We start from the raw sequence: 24,041 nt of genomic DNA on the forward strand, positions 1-24,041 counted from the left end.
ATAGGTGAGAAAGCTGTCTTTTTATACTGAACTGTTATGTGAGATGAAGTATTTGTAGTGAAGGGCTGTGATAATTAAATTTGTGACCCATATGGTGAAAAATATCCCACAGAATCAAGTAGCGTAAATGATAAAGCAATAATCCTAGAAAAACACCATTCTTAAGGTAATAAAAGGCAGCTTTAAGACTGATAATATATTCAAATACATATCAACTGAAGTTTGTTCCATTTTGCTTATGAGGTCCCCAGTGCTTTGCATCACAACAGAGAAAAAGACATGTGGCCCACAGCAGTGCTCAAAAATATAAAATTAATAATTCATGTTTCTGGAAAGCGTCACATTTACTAATGAGGAAAACATTTTACAGCATTAGTGTTTGTTTATCAATCTCAACTAAAATGACATCTCCTTTTTTTAACTTTTAATTGGTTTCAAGTAGGTTTATTTGAGGATTGAACTCCTCGTTGATGGGTTAGGTTCACTCACCTTTTAGAAATGGAAATATTTCCAGTCTCACTTCCACTGAAATAAGAAGTAAAGCTACCTAATTTCCACGAGATACCCTTTTTGAATAGGATTTTGCAGAAGTGTCATGCATTTTTCACTTCTGCTCCATGATCGGAATACCTGGGGAAACATTTCTCCAGACATTTACATTTTACCCAGCCTGACGTAACCAGACACAGAGCAGATCTGTATGACTTGGTGATAAAAAAATGTTAGTCCCAGGGTGGGGGAAGGGATTCTTACCTTTGCCATAACCAGCTGAATGGAACTGGTGGTAGCATCATGTAAAATGCTGGGCAGTGTGTCTTTGATGAGACAGCACCAAATGATCTGGTCTGTCTTCAGGGCATAGGAAAGTAATGCCAGAATCCTGTCCTTATTACTGGTAGGACATTTTGGATGTTCATGAGAGTACAGAGGAGAACAGAATTGTAGCAGCCACAAGTAAATGCTTCATCATGTTGCTGTGTAGTTATACCTGTTGATATGGAGATAGCTGTCTAAGGAGTAGGGAAAAAGATGGATTTCACCACAAGGTTATAGTGTTGCTTCAGCAAGGAGTATGCCACTGCATGTGGAACATGCTTTCAATCACTCTGGATCAGGCTATTCATCACAAATAGAGAGGAGGATTAAGTTTTCAGTGCTAAGATCATTGTCAAGTTGTGTTTTCCAATTATTTATGAACATAAATGTTCCAAGATTGCAGTATGATGTTGAATAAGGAGAAAATAAAGCTTTGAACAATTTGGATTTAATGTAGGGAGCACAAAATTCAGAAGGAATGAAGAGCGTTATTACAGTGCTGAAAGCATGGACTTTTAAAACCAGTATTGTGGACTTAGAGTTTAGAAAATAGAAAAATTCAGATGCAAATGTGGTTATGGGTAAGGCTGTTCTTCATATTGGAATTGCTAAGTGTTGTTAAACCTCTTTAGTGAACAAAAATATTTTGTTAGCCAAATAGAATAACACAACAGTTAAACACTGGGACCAGGTGAGTTATTGATGTCTGCCTGGGTAGCCATAACATGTACAAGTACTCAGAGGGCAAAGAATCAATACTGCTCTACTTGGTTGCAAAATAATAGGAACTGTCATGCTGGTTTCCATGTTCAGAGTTTGACTGGAGATTTAAGTTAGTTATTAAGTAATGCAACATTTACCACTGTGGACCCTTTATTTAGTTGCCTCAAAAAGCTTTTACATGAGCAATCCTTCCATCTTTAGCTAGAGTCAAAATCAAGAATCGGACTTGTTATTTCCAAGGAGCCTGTTGCTGGGTGATTTAGAACATGAACTGAATCACAATGTGTGAAAGGGCATAGCAACATCTCCCTTTAGCACCTACCTCCGGAGTATTAAAAAGTTTCATGTAAACATGAGCAAATAGTCCTACAACTTGGATCTTTTTTTAGGGCTTTTTGAGATAATAAGTTGCTATTCACTGACAAAGAACTGCATTACATCCTGTTGTAATTAATGTTGTCCTAACTGCTTCTCGTGTTGTTGTAAAGTTTGCACAAGTTGGATGGTATTTTGTTTGTTTAATGGTGATTGAAATCAGTGCTTATAGGGGTGCCTGGTATATTTTTAGCTTTAGGTATAGTTTTAGTTTAAACTGCATTCTCCATCAGCAAAAATGACAGAGGAGTCTGTGTTGCTTCAGCAGGAATCAAGAATAATTTTACTGTGTTGAGGCTGCATTAGACTTATATTCATTTGTGACCCAGTATGGACTGGACTGCAGTTCATGGTATACCTAGATGGAAAGGAAAACCACAGTGATAAACCTAGTGAATAGAACATTAATGGAGTGGAATTGCAGCCACGTTTTGTAACAGGTCTCTCCCTTGTCTTCACCAGGCCAATACCTGAAACACTTCAGAAGGTTGGGTGAAATGTCTAATTGTTCTGAGGAGTAGTAACCTAAAGTTTGATGGTCTTTTTCATGGTCTGTGGATGATACAAAACCAGCTCAAAGCTTAAAACTGAGCCTTGGGTGTAAGCAAAGGTGAAGAACTTAATCCAGAGCATGTTCAGACAGTATCATGTGAATATATGTGGCCTTCCCCTTGTACTGTACTGGCCAAATCCAGTACTGCTGTAACAGGAGATAACAGTTCTTCAGTCAGCAAATTTTGTCATATAATGGTAATTTATCTTCATTTATCTGCAATAAGTAGATAAATAATAAATAAATAGATAAATAAATATTTAATGAAATTAATTGCAACACTAGTGGGACTGAGGTTTATTTGTGAAGAATAAAAACTTTGTTAAAGTCTAATTCTGCTACTACATTAATGAGAAAGCTGACTTTTCTATTAGTACTTAAAGAAACCCTCAAAATATAATCACCGAAACTTCCTAGTGGAATTACCTTTTGATGTTTTCTACTGAAAGCAGAAAAATAGCCAGTAAGAACTCAGTGTAATGTAATTTTAGAAAACAAAAATGTCTACTGTCAGGAATATGGAAGTGTTTCTTTAAATAAGTTATTGTGTTTCATTATCTACACTTACATTTGTATTTCATCATGAATATCTCAGTTGTTATCACCTGCCTTAAAGGGTTTTTGTGCCCTCGATATTGCTAATTTCATGTGCATTAAAAAGAAATACTAGATTTCAGAACAGTCCAATTTTCTGGTTGTCAAGTCACTTTACAGAACTCCTCGGCAATAACAAACTCACTGTTAACTTTTGGGCAAGAACTGGAGATTAGACAAGAGGTTTTAACTGGCTCGCTTCCTAATTAGTGTAGCAAATGGATTGAGGAAAAAAAAAATTCAGCAGAATTGCATTCTCTTGCTATTTTCATATAATTATTTTCTTAATCTGGTAGTGAGATGGGCAGGGAAATTGGAAGACCACAGGATGGCAAGGAGTTAGGTCAAGATTTTGTCCAGTAGTATGCTATGAAAAACTTCAGTGCTCCACCATTGTTATCAAGTTTTTGCAACATCACAGAAGCCTAGTGTCAGACTAACTGTCAAATATCCCATTCCAGCACTCAACAATTTATAGGGATTGCAGCGATGCTGCTGTTATGGTCTTTGGACTTCATCGTCAGTGAAAAAGGTGTTGGCTGACTCTAAAGAGGCAGGCAAGGACTCAGCCATCTCTCAGAGAAGTAGCTAAAATCTCCTGAGACAAGAATATTCAAAATGAGGTAGATTTCATTGGTCTCTTGAGTTTGATCTTTTTGGAGCCTTCTGGTTTTGGAGAAGCAAAAGCAAAAGACCCTACATATATACAGTGGCCTGGGGCTTTGCAAGGGACTCCCTCCCTCACAGGAGAGGGGGGCAAAAAAAAAGTAACCCTTTCTGAATTTTGCAGAGCAGCATGTGTCTTGAACATAGTAAGTCTTAAAGACTTCAGAAAATTAGCTGGATTGTACCTGGATGTACCTACTTAGAATATAGGTAATTAGTTGTGAATACATGTTTTGGTTCCTACCTTATATTCTGTAGGTATTAGAACAGTGCAGAATATCATAATTGCACAGATGACTGTACATTAATTAGATAACAAAAACGAGGAGGAAAAAACCCTGTCCATTCTTTGCTTTATCAGAGGACCCTTCAGCATCACAACCATGGAGGTAAAGGTTGGAGAAATTATTTGTGTGGCATTCACTCCAGTATGGTGCAGCATGCTGTGGGAGTCTTCAGCTGGCAATTGATTTGAGCAGGGACTAGTAGAGGTTGCAGCCACTTTTGCTGAGAGTGTAAAGTGTATATGCAGCATGCTGTGTAGCTAACTTCACTAGACATCACTGGGTTCATTCATCTTGTGTACCTTGAGCTATCTAAATGCTTTCTAAAATCTCTCCGTTCTAGGATAAAATTTTCTCATCACCTCTCTGTCAGAGTTTCTAAACACTGTCTGTGCTTTCTTGCTTAATGGCACATCTGCCTGGTTGGCTCTCTCCCTGCAAGCTGTGAGTGCTCATCCTCCTTAAAGTGAGACTGTTAATGAGGGGTATACAATGCATATGCAGCCAGATCACACAGGCATGTGCAGGTTTACTTTGTAATGTGCAAATACTACGTTAAAAAAACAAGGAAAATCTATTTGCACCCTAAAAAGGAAAGGGCTGTTAACATTCCTCTCACAATTCAGGAGCAGCTGAAGGATTTTGCTCAGGCTTAACAGCACTTTGGGTAAATCTCTGTGTGGGAAATTTAAACGCATAAGATGACTCTTTCATCATAGCAGTTGTAAACATGTAAAAGTAAAGAGCTATGAAGGAGCTTGGCAGTTCTTAGAACATGGATGCTAGTAGGTGTTAACAACATTTGAGTTTCTTTACAGTTCCAGTAAAGCAGTACAGGCTCCTGTTTTTTAGCAGCAAAGTGAGTTTATAGTTGAAAAATAATATGGTGACTAAATGTTTAAAAAAAAGATTAAGGAGAATTAGTCATTTCATTTCTAACCTGTGTTCTAAGAGCTTGCCAGGAAAGACAGCAGCCCTGACAGCTTTCATGGTCTTGTGTTCTACTAAGTGTGCTTTTGCTGTCATTAACGTGAGTTTGCATTGCTAGTGGCAGAGACAGCAAATTGCTGTTTTGGCTACTGGGCTATAAAATTGCTGGATACCAGAAGGAGTCAGAAGAGGAGGAAGTGGAGAGATCCTAGTTTTGAACCAGGGAAAGATGCACCATTCTGGAAGAAGCTGATCCTGAAGAGTCAAATGCCAGAATATCAGGAGAAAAAGAGATTGAAAGAAAACACGTTTTGGAAAGGAGCATCTCAGAACAGACTGTCTAGGAATGTGACAGAACAGCTTCTACATGCCATTTTCTGAGGGGATCCAGCTTAATCTCATAGTGATGATATTGGTTATAGTGCAGGGTATTCGTAGAGAAATGGATTAAAGATCCTTTTTTTTTTTTTTTTTTTTTCTCCCTCTCTTGCATTTGGAGAACTTTCTGGCAGCAATGCATGGTCCTGATGTAATGCATCAACATTTTTATGCATCTGTCTAATTGCTTCTCACAGGCAAGACAATAATGCTTAATTATAGCAGTTATCTCACTCTAAATGGTGAACAGCAAGAAATCATGATACACATAGATAATTTGTCATATCTGACATTATTAACAGGTAATTAAAGGCAGGGGCAGGGAGCTGGAAAGACATCTCTTTGCAAAGCAAAGCAAAAGAATCTCCCCCCTGCCCATCTTTTTGTGTGTAACAACATCCTTTCTTTTAGGATCATTAAAAAAAGTCAGTGTCACTGGAAAGCCACTCATTTTCCTTGGCTGATCTGTTTCACTGTAGCAGATCCTCACCATCCTTCGAGCTGCAAGTTTTAAACCGGCTCAGAGGTGCCAAGCAGCTATGACCTGTTCACAGCTGTGCTGCTTGAATGTGTGTGGCCTTCCTCATGCGACTTCACTCCTTCGTGCTCTGACTCCTTACCTGTGAGGCAAATGGCAAATGTGCAGCAAGTACTATGTATTCTATGGAATTTTATTTCTTTTGTTGTCACACAGAGCATTTTATGAATATGAACAACCCTTTAGTAAAATAAAACACTCTTTCTAAATCCTTTCCGTATAATCCACTTAAAGCAATCATATCTGTTGGTGTGTTGACTGTTGTTTACATAAGCTGTATTTAACCTAGATTATTGTTTGACATTATTTTTTCCCCTTTTTGAGGGAGAGTATATGCTGTCAGTCCCATTGATGCTGAAGTTCTAAATAAATATAAAGGCCAGAATATCTTTGCTTTTGAAAAAGATCCAAATTAACAATTTCATTTAAAGTATGTTTCCCAAACTGAGACTTAATCCACTTTCATCAGTAGCTGTTATTAAAACTTTGTCTGAATGTATAATAAAACCAAAATTTCTGATTTCTAAATAGTTTTCTGTTTTCCAGGGTGTTCCTAAGAAACTATTTCTCCGAAATATAGTTGCCAATAGACTCATAGTCTGTAAGACCAAAAGGAAGCATTGTGGTCATCCAGTCAAACTATCTTTGACAACATATGGCTCACGAGAATTAATCTCTATTTGAAGCAGAGTGTAGGTTTTAGAAACCTTCCAATTTTAATTAAAACACTGCCAGTAATGGGGAGTTTCCAGAAGTTTTAAAGATGTTCTATTTTTGCTTTATCTGAGGTTATCTAGCTTCAACTTCTAGCCATTTCATATTGCTATAACTGTCTGTGAGTTTGAAGAATACTCCTCTATACCAATTTGATGACCAGCATATGTGTTTGGACACTGTGACCTAAATGCCCATAAACTTCCCTTTCCTTGGCTAAGAACTCCTCATAGAATCACTTCCCTGTGGATCTGTTTTTCTCAACTTTTCATCATTTTGGGGTTTCTTTCCTGGGTCCTTGCTGTGTCAGCATGCTTCCCTGGCCTTGGATGCAGGAAGCTAGCAGTGAGATTTGCAGCCTTCTCACTTCAGATGTATGTCATTTTATGAGCCCAAATACATTTTGATGATGTAGTCTGAAGGTGGCATTTAGGTATGTTGCCTTTTTGAGAGACTGATATTGCTTACCATCTCTTTTGACTTTCACATTATCCTGGAAAATAGTCGAAATGCAATCAGGGGGTTTTAAGCTGTTGTCTGATGATAATACATGTGTTGTTAATCCACCAGAGTCCAGTTTTGTCTTTCAGTCTCTCCTATCAGCTGGTAAAGGAACTGGACAGATGATTAGAGATATAATAGTACTACTAATGGGAAAGTTTATGAAAGCTGTTACAATTTTTGAAGCTCCTTTAATGTCTTCCCTGGCAAGAGCAGACATCTTTTGTAGCACATCCCAGATTATATCAAACAAAGCTTAGGTTTGTATACTTCAGAAGGTACTTGTTTACACTTTTGAAGATTATCTTGGTCAGAAGAAAAAAGGTTTTATTAGTACAGAGAGTATTCATACATGGCCAGCAATCATATAAAGAATCACATTTATATTAGGCCATTTCAAAATCCTTTTATCCCAACAGAAGGCTAAGTTCAAATAGCTCATAAAGATTATTATCAAATGACATAAACATAGATAACAGAAATTTTGGCAAGACTGTAGCGACCACACTGCAACCTCATATAAGTAGTCTGATTGGAGACTGAAAAGCTTTAGTATAGTCAACTGAAAAGTCTATCCCATAAATGATAGCCATGGAAATAATGCTCTTTATTTTCTTTTTCTCAGTTTATAATATGATGAGTGTTGTGAATTATGAACATGGAGAAATTAATCCATAACTAAGTGACTGTTCTTGGAACATTTCCAATGCCAAAGTGTACATAGGGACCATCCAGGAGTTGCAAAGCTGAGATGTTGCCCTTGTTTCAGCCAGGGCTTTAAAATAAATAAAAGCAGTAACCAGCAGGTCCATTAATCAAGCATCACTTTAGCTTTTATGTGGTCTGACTTACAAAAATTGAGAGATACCCTCACTGTCAGCAATTTGTGAGGTGTGGGAATAGTACTTCAGTTGAAAAAACATTTGCTTTTCTTCAGCCTACTGAATGTAGGAAAAGAAACTTAAGTCCTTTTCCATTTGCCTGGGGGTTGGACTGCAGTGTTTCCTCAGACTGGCTATATATGTCTTTCACAGGTAGCTCTTTGCACATTACTTCAGATGGTAATGATGATGATGTTTAGGAGCTGCAGCCATCAATATTTTAATAGCAGCAAACTTCACTGACAGCTGTGAGATGAGTTCAGGACAGAAAGAGGTATGCTGGAACTTGGATCACAGGCTGAGGAACAGAGAGATTAAGCCAGCAATAATTTAAAAGGACACAGGATGTTTCCCTTTTCTGTTTTTATTTGGGTTTGATTTTTTTTTCCATTACAGTTTGTCAGAGGAGACGGTGCTGATGATTTCCCTCTCTTGATTTGAAGTGACAGATCAGAGATAAACATGCTACTCATGAAAGAAATAGGAGTATTTATCAAGTTATTCTACAAAGGCATTTAAAATGAAAAAAACCTAGTGAAATGGGGTGGTGTAAAATATGCCATTGATACTTCCATAAAGAGCAAAACCCAATTATTTTTAATATTTCAAAACTCTAAAACTAAAAGCTTGATGTAAGCACTTCTGGCTCAATTTTGAATTTTAAATACCTTCTTCTAAAAATATGATATAAACAGGGTAGGTTTGGAAAAAGAAATTGATCCTTTTCTTATGATTAGTGATACACTAAACAATAGTGTTATAGGCACAGTCAAAAAAACCCAAATGAGATCAATTTTTCTTGTGGTTTAAAGTACTCTGATTAGAAAACTGCTTGATTTGATATTTAATACATGCAATTTTGTGATTTATGTAAAAAATCTCATTGTTAGCAAAGCATCATTAAGCAAAAGATCTGGAAATGCACTGAGTCATAGGTTGCGGGAGAGCTGAGCACACACACGACCAATGTGATCAAGCAATGCCCATTTATTACAACTAAGAAAGTCCTTTTATAATGTTCTCCCGCACACATGAGTAACATGCAGTGCAAGTCCTCAAGATTGGACAGTTAACTTAGCCTGCGCTTTAAACCTTCTTAGTACTGGATAAAAGTGCCCCATCAGCCTTGCCAGGCTTCCTGCCTTGGGTAACTTCCTCTTCCGTCCCAACCCCTTCCGGGGGTTGTTTGTCTCGTCGAGTTTCTCCCCTCTCATTCAGGGTCACATCCTTATCGCATCCTTGCTCGGCTGAGGCTCTTATCAGTCTTGTTCTCACACAGGATTGCTCACATGTCCATTCTCTCGCAGAAAGCCCTCTAGAATCCCAACAATAGGTGATAGTTCCTTCTGTTGAGAGAGCAACAATATTGTTTGAGGACAATTTCAAGGGGTTTTTTTGTGAGTGAAGAAACTACTGAGGTGAAGTATTGGCTTTGGCAAGACCAGTATACCACTGTTGGACATTACATATCACTTAATTATGGAATACTTTTATTGTCTCACTGATTATCAGTGGATTTGCTGTACTGCCATGGATATCTACAGCAGTAAAAGCCATAGCAAATCCTTGACTGAATCAACACCTTTGGAATTACACTGGTATTTTTGACATTTGAGTTTGACCCTGTGGGAGAGATTTGTCTTCCTAATAAGTCATTTAGTGAATTATTTAAGGCCATCTTAAGTTTGCACATGAAGATATCTAAAGGACTTAAATGATTTATGACAAGAGTTGTAGAACTATCTTAAGTAAAGAAAAAAGATCTATCAGAAATTTCTACAGGTTTGTTTAATATATATCATCATTGCTACAGTGATATAAGCATAAACACCAAGAGACTCCAAAGCTAATTAGTTTAGAGAGATTAAAGTTTTATTCCCTAGTGAATACTTGACATCAGCCTTTCAATTTATTAAGAAGATGCAGTTTTAGGCCTAAGTTAGATGGAGTTATATCAGTTTGTGTTTGGAGTGATAACAATACCAATCCTCATGGCATATCGAAATTCTGGATGATTATACCATCCCAAGACTAGATATACTAATGTTGTATGTAATGGTGTAATCAGAGCTTTAGGTACTGTACCAAGAAGACTTATCAATTAAAGGTCCTTTTAAATTGTGTTGCCTTGTATCTCAGGTGAGTTGTATAACCTGTGGCTATAAATGATAAAGTATCTTGTATGGACATAAGAGTTGCTTTTAAGTTGGTGCAGTAAAGATTTTTCCTCACTTTTCCCAGACAGAGTTATTTTAGAAACCAAACCAGACCATCTGAGCTGGTTAGGGTACTTTGGATCTGAGGAAGGCAAAAATCTCCAACTGCTTGAGACACATTTTGCCAATGACAACAGAGGCTGGTGCTGGTGGTGGAAGCCACCAGGCAGGAGCCCAGACTTCCTGGAACTTGTTCTCAGATCTGCCACAAAGCTGCTGTGTGGTTTTCATCCTGTAATTTTGAACTGCTCTGTGGTCTGCTGTGGTACAGCATGCAAGAGGGAAGGTTAGGCAGAGGCCATGGACCATGTTCACTCAGCAGTTGCTACAGTCACACCTATGAATAGAAAACCTGCCAAGACTTCACCAAGGAGAGAGATTGTGGGTCTTTTTGCCTTTCATTGTTCCCTGCTTTTCCTGTGGGACATGAGTCCTGAGCAGCAGGAGACACACTAAGCTTCTCCAGAATTTCAGTGTGATGCTTGGTCTTCTCAGGAGCTCTGGCTGCTAATAAACTGGCTTAGGACAGAGGCTCAGCTTCTCCACCACTAGCAAGGCTGTGCCCTTTTTTCTTCCCAACTTATTCCTCTGCAGTCTCGCTCCTAAATCATGAAGACTTTGCTGCCATGCGTAGCTGTAGGCTAATACATATAGATATTTGTGAAGAGCTCTGAGCTCTGAGGTTGGAAGGGTATAGAGGAAAAGCAAAAGATGTTTCAGATATGTTAAAATGCACAGCTATGGTTCATTGTACTTCATGGATGTGAAAGTATGTCTATAATGCTACAATGGATTACTTGTTTGTAGCAAAATAGGTGGCAAACACCTAATTAATATCAGGATTGACTTTTCTGTGGCTATAAGGTGGAAAAATGTGCACGAATTTCAGCTGGTTCCATGGGTGAGACTGCAGTAGCTTGGCCTGCCGTTACACAAGATGTGTTTCTTTGGACTTAAGTGGTAATTTCAAGCATTCTCTGCTGCCATGTTTCCTTGTCTGCTTTTCTTTTCTGTCCCCAGCCTATCCTAAAATCTGTTTCTTTTTTAATCTTGCTTTTTTTCAGAATGTGTATCATAATTATGACAACTGCTTTGACTGTGTATTGTCACTGATCCTTGCTGAAGAAGCGTTTTGTCGATCAGCAAGAATGCATCACCTAGTGCTGCTGAATTCATTGACTTTTTATCCAGTTTTAGACCCCTACAGTTTGTGAAATGTTATCTTCAGTAATTTTCAATGCTCTTGATCTACGTCAAAAACTACTTTACCCAACTGTCTTCGTCTATTTTTATGGTGCAAACTGGTTGCTGCTACTGTGAGTCAGAAAATACTAATAGGTTAGGAAAATAGCCAGGTATATAATTAATTAATGAATAGCGATTAATTAATCAATTTAATTAATAATTTATCATTTTAAAAATCCACAAAATACTTTTTAACCTGAATAGTACAACTTTTGAGGGTCTCACCTTTGTGACTGCACATGGACAGCAGGAAGTGCACCAGCAGTCTTAGTAACCCCTCCTGCATTCCTGAGGAATGGCTTGGATCTCAGTTGTGCAGTAACCAGGATATGGCCCATGGGTATTGGTATATCCTCCTACATACTTTAATCCTAAATTTATTGACTTTTTGTTTTCAATACAATGTGAAATGCAAAAAGAGAGGGTTGTCAAATTATATGCTTGTAGAGCTTGTGTCACAGAAAATTTCATGACAGAACAACTAAGGTACATCATGAAAAGCGATCAAGAAATAATAGAGTATTCTTAGAGAAGGCAAGAGAGGGCTAAGCAGAACTAACATCCTGGATTTCAAAAGGGCTGACTTTGTCTTGTTTAGGCACCTGCTTGAAACGATCCCCTGGAAACTGAAGGGTATAGGGGCCCAGGAAGGCTGGGCGCTCTTTAAGAAGGAAGTGTTAATGGCTCGGGAGCAGGTGGTCCCCAAGTGCTCTAAGAGAAGCCAGTGCCAGAGAAGACCACCCTGGCTGAACAGGGAGCTTTGGCTGCAACTCAGGGAGAAGAGTTTACAGCTTTTGGAAGAAGGGACTAGCCACTCACAGTGATTACAAAGATGCTGTGAGGCTATGCAGGGCAGAAATCAGGAGGTCTAAAGCCCAGCTGGAAATCAATCTGGCTTCAGCAATCAAGGACAAAAAGAAATGTTTCTATACTTATGTCAGTAGCAGAAGTAAGACCAGGGAGAGTCTCCATCCCCTGCTAGATGCAGGAGGAAACATGGTAACAAGTGATGAGGAAAAGACTGAGATCCTTAATGCCTCTTCTTTGCCTCATTCTTTAATAGCAAGACTACTTGTACTGAGGGAATCCAGCCTCCTCAGCCAGAAGACAGAGACTGGGAGAATGACCCCCCTGCAATCCAGGAGGAGACAGTCAGTGACCTGCTGCATCACACAGACACACACAGTCTATGGGACAGGATGGGATACACACGAGGGTGCTGAAGGAGCTGACTGGGGTGCTTGCCAAGCTGCTTTCCATCATTTACTGGGGAGGTCGCGACAGATTGGAAATTAGCCAGTGTGATGCCCATATGTAAGAAGGGCCGGAAGGATAACTCGGGAAATTACAGGCCTGTCAGCTTGACTTCGGTGCCCAGGAAGCTGATGGAGCAGCTCATCCTGAGTAACATCACACAACACATGTGAGACAACCAGATGACCAGGCCCAGTCAGCATGGGTTTATGAAAGGCAGATCCTGCCTGACAAACCTGATCTTCTTCTACGACAGGGCAACCTGCTTATTGGATGAGGGAAAGGCTGTGGATGTTGTCTACCTTGACTTTAGCAAGGCCTTTGACACCATTTCCCACAGCATTCTCCTGGTGAAACTGGCTGCTTGTGGCTTGGATGGGCACACGCTTTGCTGGGTAAAAAACTGTCTGGATGGCCGGGCCCAAAGAGTTGTGGTGAACGGAGTTAAATCCAGTTGGCGGCCAGTCACGTGTGGTGTCCCCCAGGGCTCGGGTTTGGGGCCACTCCTGTTTAACATCTTTATTGATGATCTAGACGAGGGTATCGAGTGCACCCTCAGTCAGTTTGCAGATGACCCCATGTTGGGTGGGAATGTTGATCTGCTCGAGGGTAGGGACGCTCCACAGAGAGACCTGGACAGGCTGGAGCCATGGGCTGAGGCCAACTGGAGGAGTTTCCATAAGGCCAAATGCCGTGGGCTGCCCTTGGGCCACAACAACCCCAGCAGCGCTACAGGCTTGGGGAGGAGTGGCTGGAGAGCTGCCAGTCAGAGAGGGTCCTGGGGGTGTTGATTGCCAGCCGGCTGAACAGGAGCCAGCAGTGTGCCCAGGTGGCCAAGAAGGCCAATGGCATCCTGGCTTGTGTCAGCAATAGCGTGGCCAGCAGGGACAGGGAAGGGATCTGACCCCTGTACTCGGCGCTGGTGAGGCCGCCCCTGGATTCCTGTGTTCAGTTTTGGGCCCCTCACTACAAAAAGGACATTGAATGACTCGAGCGTGTCCAGAGAAGGGCAACGAAGCTGGTGCAGGGTCTGGAGCACAGGTCGTACGAGGAGTGGCTGAGGGAACTGGGGGTGTTCAGTCTGGAGAAGAGGAGGCTGAGGGGAGACCTCATCGCCCTCTACAGCTCCCTGAAAGGAGGTTGTAGAGAGCTGGGGCTGAGCCTCTTTAACCAAGTAATAAGTGATAGAACAAGAGGTAATGGCCTCAAATTGCACCAAGGAAGGTTTAGGCTGGATATTAGGAAGCGTTTCAGAATGGGCTGTTAGGCGTTGGAATGGGCTGCCCAGGGAGGTGGTGGAGTCCCCATCCCTGGAGGTGTTTGAGTAGGGTCTACTTAGTGCTGAGGGATATGGTGTAGTTGGTAACTGTCAGTGTTAGATTAATGTTTGGACTGGATGATGATCTTCAAGGTCCTTTCCAACCTAGTTGATTCTGTGATTCTGTTTTTTTTAGAATCATAGAATGGTTTGAGTTGGAATCATCTAGTTCCAACCCCCTGCCATGGGAAGGGACACCTTCCAATACATCAGCTTTCTCAAAGCCCCATCTAGCCTGACCTTGAACACTTCTAGAGAGGGGGCATCCACGGCTTCTTTGGGCAGCCTGTTCCATTGTCTCACCACCCTCACAGTAAAGAATTTCTTCCTAATATCTAATCTCAGTCAACCTTCTTTCATTGAAAACTGTTACTCCTCATCCTATCACTAAACTTCCTGGTAAGGAGTCCTGCCACATCTTTCCTGTAGGCCCTGTTTAAGTACTGGAAGGGCTCTATAACATCTCCCTGGAGACTTCTTCAGGCTGAACAACCCCAACTCTCTCATCCTGTCTTCATAGGCGAGGTGCTCCATCCATCCGATCATCTTCATGGCCCTCCTCTGGACCTGCTCGGGCAGGTCCATGTCTTTCCTGTTCTCAGGATTCCAAAGCTAGACCCAGTACTCCAGGTAGGGTCTCATGAGAGTGGAGTAGAGGGCGAGAATCCCCTCCCTTGCACCTGCTGGCCACACTTCTGGCCTAGAATACAGTTGGCTTTCTGGGCTGCAAGTGCACATTGTTGGCTCATAGTTTTTCATCCACCAGTACCCCCAAGTCCTTCTCCACAGGGCTGCTCTCAATCCATTCATCCCTCAGCCTGTATCCATGTTTGGGATTGCCCCAACCCATGTGCAGGACCTTATGCTTGGCCTTGTTGATCATGTGGTTTGCACAGACCCACCTCTGTAGTCTGTCAAGGTCTCTCTGGATTGCATCCCTTTCCTCTAGAGTAGGAACTGTAAGGACTGGTTTTCTGCTATGGCCTATTCTGGGCGAAGAACAGTCTCATGTTCTATCTCTGAGAGTGCCAGCCTCACTCCTGTCCTTTTCCAGCCAAGTCTATCAGACCTCATGTGTATGTGAGTCTTTAGGCAAATGAAGAATGAAGTGTGGCAGTTGCAGCGTGAGACTGTCCTCACTGGGAGGGAGAATGCTTGCCCAGAGCAATTCCTCTGCAGACAAACTCCAAGTAGAAGTGCTGCAATGCTGTTCAGTGCCAGCTTTCCACATGATGAGTGTTGCCCCTTTTGCTGATCCATCCTGGCTCCATGCAGGTTCACTGCTTCCTTGGTAATACTTTCCATGTCCCCTATCTGAGTTTCCTCTCTCTTTTCATCTTTAATCTATAGTGTTCCTGTGGCACCCACTTTCTTGTTATCTGAGCAGGAATTTCTAATTTCCTTCTTACAGGCATAGGGCAGACTGAGGTGAGTGATGGCAGTACAAGGGATAAAGCCACTATTACATTTGGGAGTGGCATCTTCAGCCACTTTTCTTCACAGACTGAAGATCCACATCTTCATGTTTAATTCTGAAACATAGAAATCATAGCTTCTTGTATGGAATGTATAACCTACTCCAGAGTTAGGGTGGTTTTCTTCCCCGTACATGTTTTCCTCAAAGTGGAAATGATTACACCTTCAACTTGCTTGTAACTTCTGCTTTATAGTAATGCCATTTTCACATACTGGATGACATAATTTTAATCAATTTGAAAAAATACATTCAAGCAGACCCTGAGCTCTCTATTTTTGTATACATATATATACATATATATTTTTTATATACCAAATCTGTATATGTTTGAAAAAGTACTCTTTCACAAGAGTGTCTAGTGTTTGTACATTAAAAATCACACTGCTTTAATAAATTAGTGTTAATTTTTTTTCCTATTTTTCAGAAATTTATTTCCACAGTTTATTATACTGGAGGAGGTCTTACTGCAGCATACTTACATGGGACTCCTTTCCCAAGAATGCTATTGAATCAATGAGAATGAAAATGGTAGAAAGTAGTTTTGTTTTACACAGAGATAACATTTCATTGTAATTTTTAGCACTTAAAGAGGATAAAAGAGTGGTATGCTTGAATTAGCTTAGAGCAGCTTTTATGCCATAGCACCGTTCCATGCAGGTCTGTGAAGAAGAACTGCATTGTGCACAGAACCTCCTTGTGAGTGCTGAAGTGAGGAGACTGGAAATGGTGATTTTTTTTAAAGAAAAGTTTGGTCTCCAATCTGGCTTGGCTTAGGTTTCTAGACATTCAGGAAATGGAACTTTTGATGCTGAAGTCAATGGGAAAATGTGCACTGTTCCCCCTCAGTAAGTGTGACTTTATGGAAATGTTAAAATGCACCTCATTGTTTGCATAGAGTCTCCTTCTGGCAAGAAATGGGAATCTGTATAATCAATTACTCCAGAGATTTTCCTTCAAGAGCTTTGGGTTACTAAGTGTGGATATTTTCTAAAAGAAAATATTTTTATACAAATGAGTTCTTTTCATATGGAATCAAACAATCCAAGATATACCAGGCATTTGACAGCGACGTGTGGATGAATACCCATAAAATACTCCAAGGAAATATATGTCAGAACACTAATATAACTGCTGAGTCTTGACCTTATGTTCCTTAATATAACCCAGTGATTGTACAATTTAACTTAAAACTGTCAAGTTTTCCTGTTCACTTATTAGAGAAAAACCCCAAACTCTATGGTTCGGTGGAGTAAGCTATTCTATTTATATAGCAATGATATTTTCTGTAAACCAAATTTTATGCACTGTCTTTTCAGATGAGAAAATTGTCTTCCTGTGCCATTTTTAGCTATATTCTAGATGGCTGTATCAGAACATCCTCAGAATAAAAAAATTAGTAAGCAGATCTCAACGTAAGGTGTTTGATAAAAATCTGCCAGACCAGGCTATAATCAGCACTGTGATGAAGCATGTTGTGATATTTCAGGTTACTCTGTTTAGCATCCTGTACTGTCTCCCTCATAGCAGAGCACAGTCATAGCCTGGGAATGATCATTTTGACTTCTCCCTTTCACTCATTTGGGTATCTGTAGTGCTTAAAGTGAATCCTAATGTTTTACACCAGGTTTGTCTAGCTTGGAGAAGAGGAGGCTGAGGGGCAACTTCATTGCTCTCTACAGCTTCTTGAGGAGAGAAAGTGGAGAGGGAGGTGCTGGTCTCATCCCTGGGATCCAGCAACAGGACACATGGGAGTGGCTTAAAGCTGCACCAAGAAAGGTTTAAACTGGACATTACATCACCAAGAGGGTGGTCAAAACTGGAACAGGTTTACTAGAGAGGTGGTCAGTTCCCCATGCCTGTCAGTGTTTAAGAGGTATGTAGACACAGCCCTACTGGGCATTAACTACTGGTCAGCCCTGGCAGTTGGACTAGATGATTGGTTTAGGTCCCTTCCAACAAAAATATTATATTATTTCTGTTCTATTCTATTCTATTCTATTCTGTTCTGTTCTGTTCTGTTCTGTTCCATCATTAGAGAGCTACCTGCACTATCTTCCCATATGCATACTCAGGCAAGCATGTAATTTACCCCACTCTGTATGAAATCAAATGGGTATTTTACTTATAGTAATTATATGCATACATAAAGTTGTCACTAGTTCTTATGGGAAGACAAGAAGTTACGATTCTTTTTCTGGATTTCGGTCTGATCATGCAAGCTGCACAGGTCTTCTGCAGAATTACTCTTTTGTATGTTTTCCCTAACTTTGCTAGGAGCTGAGGAAATAAGAGTAATAGGGGCAGGCCCTGCAACAGATACTTAATCTGGAGTACAGTCACTTTTTTTGTTAAAAGGTGGTAGATAAGATTAAAAAAATATTTATCCATAACTCACTAAAATCTTACCACCTACTATATATACTACAGCCTTGCAGATTAACTCAGTTGATACAAAATCTTGTACAAATCTATGCATATTTATACATAAATACCCACATATATACAAAATTCTTTATGTGTCAAATCATTGTTTCAGTAAACTGGAATTGTAGAGTGACACAGTGTTAAAGTTGCTTAGACTAAATAACTGTCTGATAAGTGTTCTCAATAATGTCTGCAATAAAGAAAACAGAGAAAAGGATTTAACTGGGCGTTTTTTTGAGGCATCAGTGTATGCATGTGTCAGTCTCCACAAGTACTATGCTGCCTTTATGTTTCAGTCTTTTTAGTGGTCAGCAGATATTTGCAGCTGAATAGGCAGTAAATAAATGAAGGCAACATATTTTCACAGTGGATAGTAGAGTTTTGCAATTTGCCTTGTCAGGAAAATCCTTTTCATTTATCCATATAGAAATGGTATTAGGTTGTTGAAGTTCTGCTTAAACCTGTGTGTTGCATGGGCTCCTGGTATATTTTACACTCCTCTGGCTCCATTTACAAAACAAAGGTGTTTTTCGAAAACTCACAGTTGATGATAATAGTTCTTACAGAGGCCCTGATGCACAGGAGTCCTTAATGGTAAATTAGATGCCCTGGGTCTCTGATTTACAGCTCTTCTAGGCAACAGTAGTGTTGGTGACTACCTTCTTCCATTAATGATCATGCATCTAAATCAGAGGTAGCATTGGTAGAAATCCTTTTCTGCAGAGTCTATCTCATTGTTTTTAGTTTGTGGACACTTTTATGACACTATCAGATTTTCAGATTGTGTTGGTAGTAGGAATTTCTAACTCTTCCCTGCAGACTCAAGATATTAATCCATTTTTGTAATGAGTTACCATGCATGTCATGTGCTCTTTGCGCTCTTGGCCTGTGCAGTGTTGAAATTTGTTGACTTAACTTTTTCAACGTGGTAACGTACTCATGTGGTTAATTCCTACAGCTAAGGATGAGTCAAGATGACAGTAAATACTCTTACAGCATGGAAGACTGAGATCCCTCACTTAGTTGAAAATGGTTCTGGCACTGACACCCAAATTTTGTAATAAGGCTTAGAAGGTGTATCTGCATAATGGCATGCCCTGATGGCCATGATTGCCTATTCAGACCTGTTGAAGCTTTTTTATTATGGGTTGCTAAATAATAGTAATAGAAGTGAGGTCCATGACCTATGGCAGTTCAGGCAGCTGTGGAGTCAGAGGTCAAATGGTACATAGGATGCCTTTCAGTTGGCTTCAGATGTGTTAAGAGGTCTGGACTACCTGCAAGGAAAGAAGCTTTGAAGAAAATCTGTTGTGAGAGTCTAGAAAAGAAAACATATTAGCAGCAAGTGACAAGGTATTAGCGTTCATTGTAAGTCAGTTATAAATCAGCCTTTTTCATGGATGAGAGATCTAGTTAAGAGGATTCTTGATCCCCCTTTAAAGCAGCCGTAAGACTTAGTGCTTACCAAAGTCGTGTGGTTTTCCCTCGTTTGGACTTTGCCCAGATACACTCTGTATCTTACAGGCCTCCAGACCTTGTTACATCAAATGGTGCCGAAGACTGATTAGCTGTCTGCTCCTGCTGAAGGAACCTCTGGATCCTGTAAGATCTGAAGGAGGCAGTCAGCTCTTGGCTTCTTGAAAGGGCATGCATCAAAATGAGTTTCAGCCTGAGCTGAAACAGGAGCACAGCAACCAGGAGAGAAAGGCACACTATCAATTTTCTCAATTCTTGTAGAAGTAGAAAGGGATCTATGACTCTTCCTAGAAGATTTAACAGAGAAATGGATTTAAGTGTGAACACTAACTGATAGTCTGAATTCTTAATCTGCATAATTTATCCTCTAGAATAATACTCTTGTCTCCGAAGTTAATAACTGGGAAGGGGAAAAACTCTTTTCTTCTTTATAAAGAAAACCATGAGGCCTTGCCAACCTCTATGAGTGTCCTAGGAATCCTCTCATGATGAATTAATGGATGTCTTGTATTTTCATCTGACCAAGAAGTAGAGGCCAGAGTGGTATTCTAAAGGTGGAAGAGATAGTCCTGGTATGCATCTCAAGCAAAATTTATGTTATTGTCAATGGACCTGTGTCTGCCTAGAATTTGAATGGGTCCACAGCAGAGGGATTAGCCTGCTAAGGGCATCAAAGTGTCAAAGAAATATGAGCTGAAAGTAAACTTCTTTGATATACTCGCAGTTTATGTGCACACACAGATACTCATAAGCAGCACAAATAAAAGGTGCAGAGTTGCCTGCTAGTAGGAAATGGCTGTCTTGCTCGGAGGGGTGAATTGAATTTTATAGTTATATCTCATGAAACAATTCAGCAGAAATATAAACTGTCAGGAAAGCTAGATGTGTGTAAATATAACTTGGGTTTCTCTGTGTATAGCTTACATTATTTACGTTTAGAGAAACTAGCTCCCATTTAGAATAGCTAATGCAGAAATAACTTCAGAGTCCTGTCTGCTCTAAGGTTGATGTCACTGTTGGTGTCACCCTTTCTAGATGTGTCATGAATCTTTGTAGATATGTCAGACAGACAAGAATATAACTTTCAGAACTAGATTTTTAATGGTTATGTTTATTTTCCTGTTTCAAGCTTTTTTTTGGTGGTTGTTGTTGTAATTTGACCTGTTGCTCAGTACCCAGCTGTTTCTCCCTGCTGAGAACTTAGTATAAAATAAAGTTCCAGAGTGCCTGGCTGAGATAATCTTGACAAAGAGTCACTGTGCTAAAAATACAGTTCAATTTTGTATTTCCATTCCAAGTAATGAAGGTGATTTAGATATGCGTTCAACAAAATATTTGAATATTTTCTGATTGTTTTTGTTTTGGGGAATAGATTTAAATCAAAATTAAAAAAGAAACCAAAACAGCAAAACCCCCATACACTGTCAGAAATTTAATTAATTTCTCATTGTAATATACAGTTACATTTTGTAAAAATAACTGGTTTTATAAATTTGAAAGACACACTAATAATGAAAAACTATAAAATAATAGCATTTAAAATATGATAGCAAATGAAGTCCTTCTAGCAGGGGATTTAAGTAGTTGTTCAGGGAGATTTGTAGCACTGACTAAATTGGACATATTCCTTAGTGAACAGTATGCCAAGGTGAGCTGTGCTTTCCCACTGCCAAAATGAAGTCTTTAACATAAAATATGTCTTGGACTATGGTAATGGGAAACTTCCCAAGATTTCACACATTTCTTGATAATCTCTACGGAACCCTAACACTTCCCATATGTTTTCCTGGTTGGCAGGTGGAGTGGATACAACAGCAGGTGGTTAAAAGAAGGATAAAGAGGGATTATAAACCTGGTGGTACCCAATCCACTTATTTCAATGATCCCAAGTGGCCAAGCATGTGGTACATGGTAAGTACATACAGGGTCATTTACTCTGTTTCATGCTAGTGTTTAGTTGTCTGCTGTGATATTTTGAAAAGGAGCAGAATAGTATGTTAAGAAAAAGCAAATTTTGGGGTTTTTATGTTACTAATGAAGGTCTGTAAACTCCTTATAAATATAATAAAGAATTCCTAGTGGTCCCTGCAATAGGAAACGTTTATTAATGCTTTCATTCATGAATGCTTCCTATTCCAAGATGTCTTGAGAATTACTTATTAGAGGATAAACTTTCAGCAATGGGAAGGGAGGGAACTTAGCCACAATCTGTGAGAGCAGTGAAACCACTTGTTTTCAATGTGCCTAATTCACTGTCTCCAACATCAATGTGATAGAAATGTCTTGTGTCCTGAAACAGGAGAAAAGAGCCTCGATCACTGTTCAGTGTTATAAATACACTCTCGTTTGTCGTGAACAATTACATTGTTGGAATAAATGGATTGTGCTGTTTCCTGTTGGACATGAGTTGCATGTTTTCTGAGCAAGATGGTGGGATTTTTTGGCCTGATTGTAACAGTTAATGCCTGGAGTAAAACTCTCTGTGGTTTAAAAATGTCCTAATTTTGCCTAGGAAGATGCAAATCATAGAAGCATAGAATAGTTTGGGTTGGAAAGCACTTTTAAATGTCATCTTCAACTAGATGGGGTTGCTCAGAGCGCTGACCAAACTGACCTTGAATGTTTTCAGGGATTGGTCATCTACCACCTCTCTGAGCAACCTGTTCCAGTGTTTCACCATCCTCATCGTAAAAAATGTCTTCCTTATATCTGGTCTGAATCTACCTTATTTTAGTTTAAACCCATTACCCCTTGTCCTACCACAACAGGCCCTATTAAAAAGTTTGTCCCCATCTTTCTTATAAGCACCCTTTAAGTATTTAAAGGTGGCAATAAGGTCTCCCTGGAACCTTCTTTTATTTAGATTAAACAACCCCAACTCTCAGCCTTTCCTCAGAGGAGAGGTGTTCCAGCCCTCTGATAATTTTTGGGTCCCTCCTCTGGACCCACTCCAACAGGTCCATGTCTTCCCTGTACTGAGGACTCCAGAGCTAAACACAGTACTCTAGGTGGGGACATATGAGAGCAGAGTAGAGGGGGAGAATCACCTCCATTGATCTCCTAGCCATGCTTCTTTTCATGCAGCCCAGGATGCGGTTGACTTTCTGGTCTGTGAGTGCACATTGCCGGCTCATGTCCAGTTTTTTATCTACCAGTACAATGAAAAGTTGTATTTAGTAGCAATTGACTCCAGCAGACATGTCTTCATTTTGACTGATTGACTGACTTTCTTTCGCTACTGTCCTGTTGATATACTTCTAAATCTCTACATGTTGTTTTCTCCCTACATCACCTGTGTTCCTGACAGTAAGACACTCAGAAGGTTTTATGACTTGATAGATTGAATTGCTTCAGATAGGGAGGAGAATATGCCTTTCTGGCAACTATATGTAAGATAATTTTCCTGTAAGTAGATACTGTCTTTTCAGGTATTTTTTTACTTTCAAAGCATTCGTTTAATAGTGGATGAACAAGATTGTCCTAACACGCTTTAAAAAATATTTTTAAGGTTTTATTCATTTCATTCTGGCTTGTAATTCATTGTTGCATACCCTGAAAAACAAAAAAATGTCACAGGTAATTTGTAACTAACAGTAAACAGTTCCTGTTAGTAAACAGTCAGAAGTCCTTATCTTCACAGATAGGTCATATGAGTGTGTCATCAGTCAGAAAGTCTAGTAGCTTTGCTGTTCATTTCCTGAATTCTTGTATTTTAATGAGAGGATAAGTAACAACTTTAATTCAAAAATTCCTCTTATTTTTATTAAAGAACTGTACTACTGACTCTTCTTTTCCAATGAAAATATTGTTTCATATTACTCTTTCTGAGCTATTAGAGATCTATATCTTTCAGGTAGTAACTCTCCTCATACAGTGGAAATCTGTTTCATTTCAGTTTAATCACAATACTGGGTTGATATAGCTAAGGGGATTTTCCAGAAATTCCACTTTGAAAACAGATTTTATCCAAAATGTAGTTCTTTTCAGTTTATGAAAGCTGTATTATTTTGGGTCATGGGATCATGGCAGGTCTTTTTCCCAGTTTATTGAAATGTATTTGTTTGTCTCCTTTAATATGTATGTTTATTTAGTCTGCTTATGCTATAAAAATGTTCATAAGGTGACAGACAGATTAAATAAATGGCAGTAGATCATGATACCATGTCCTCTCATTAAGAAAAAACAAAATCAGCATTTTTAATTGGAACTAGGAAATAACAGTGATTTATCTTTAGGTAGTCTGCTATTATTGGTACAGACTTTCAGCTCTGTGTTAGACTGAAAACCAGGAGGCCAAATTTCAAGAGAATAATAGTGGTAGTCAAGCAAAAGCCCACTACATATCATGTAGGGAAGCTTATGTAATTTTTCTTTGTGCTCCTAGATTTGTACACAGGGTTTTTAGTGCCAACATAGCTTTCTGCTGGAACTAGATTAGTGGGGTGGTTTTTAACTGATAATAGATGCTTATAGCACTTGTCTCTAATTTTGTTTAGGCAGGTAGCAGTCTCCTATTTATAATCAGCTGTGTTGCCTAGCCACACTGTTTCACAGCTGCCCCACAGGTGCCACTCTAATACAGAAAGCACTTTAGGGCAGCAAACGGACTATACTGTTTGTCTTGTACAATTTTCAGAATATTGTCATTTCTATACCTGTGGAAGAAGGTCCTCACTTG

General features: G+C 39.6%; 1 protein-coding gene across 3 annotated transcripts in view; it reads left to right on the forward strand.

Moving 5' to 3' along the window:
- PCSK5 (proprotein convertase subtilisin/kexin type 5) overlaps positions 1–24,041 on the forward strand; it is a 249,494-nt gene that overhangs the window by 27,194 nt on the left and 198,259 nt on the right. For all 3 annotated transcript variants that reach the window (XM_074931390.1, XM_074931391.1, XM_074931392.1), the window contains exon 3: positions 21,161–21,274. In XM_074931390.1, coding sequence (XP_074787491.1) covers positions 21,161–21,274 — 114 coding nt within the window. The remainder of the gene's footprint in view (positions 1–21,160; positions 21,275–24,041) is intronic.

Source organism: Athene noctua, chromosome Z (assembly GCF_965140245.1).
Source record: "Athene noctua chromosome Z, bAthNoc1.hap1.1, whole genome shotgun sequence".
NCBI lineage: Eukaryota > Metazoa > Chordata > Aves > Strigiformes > Strigidae > Athene > Athene noctua.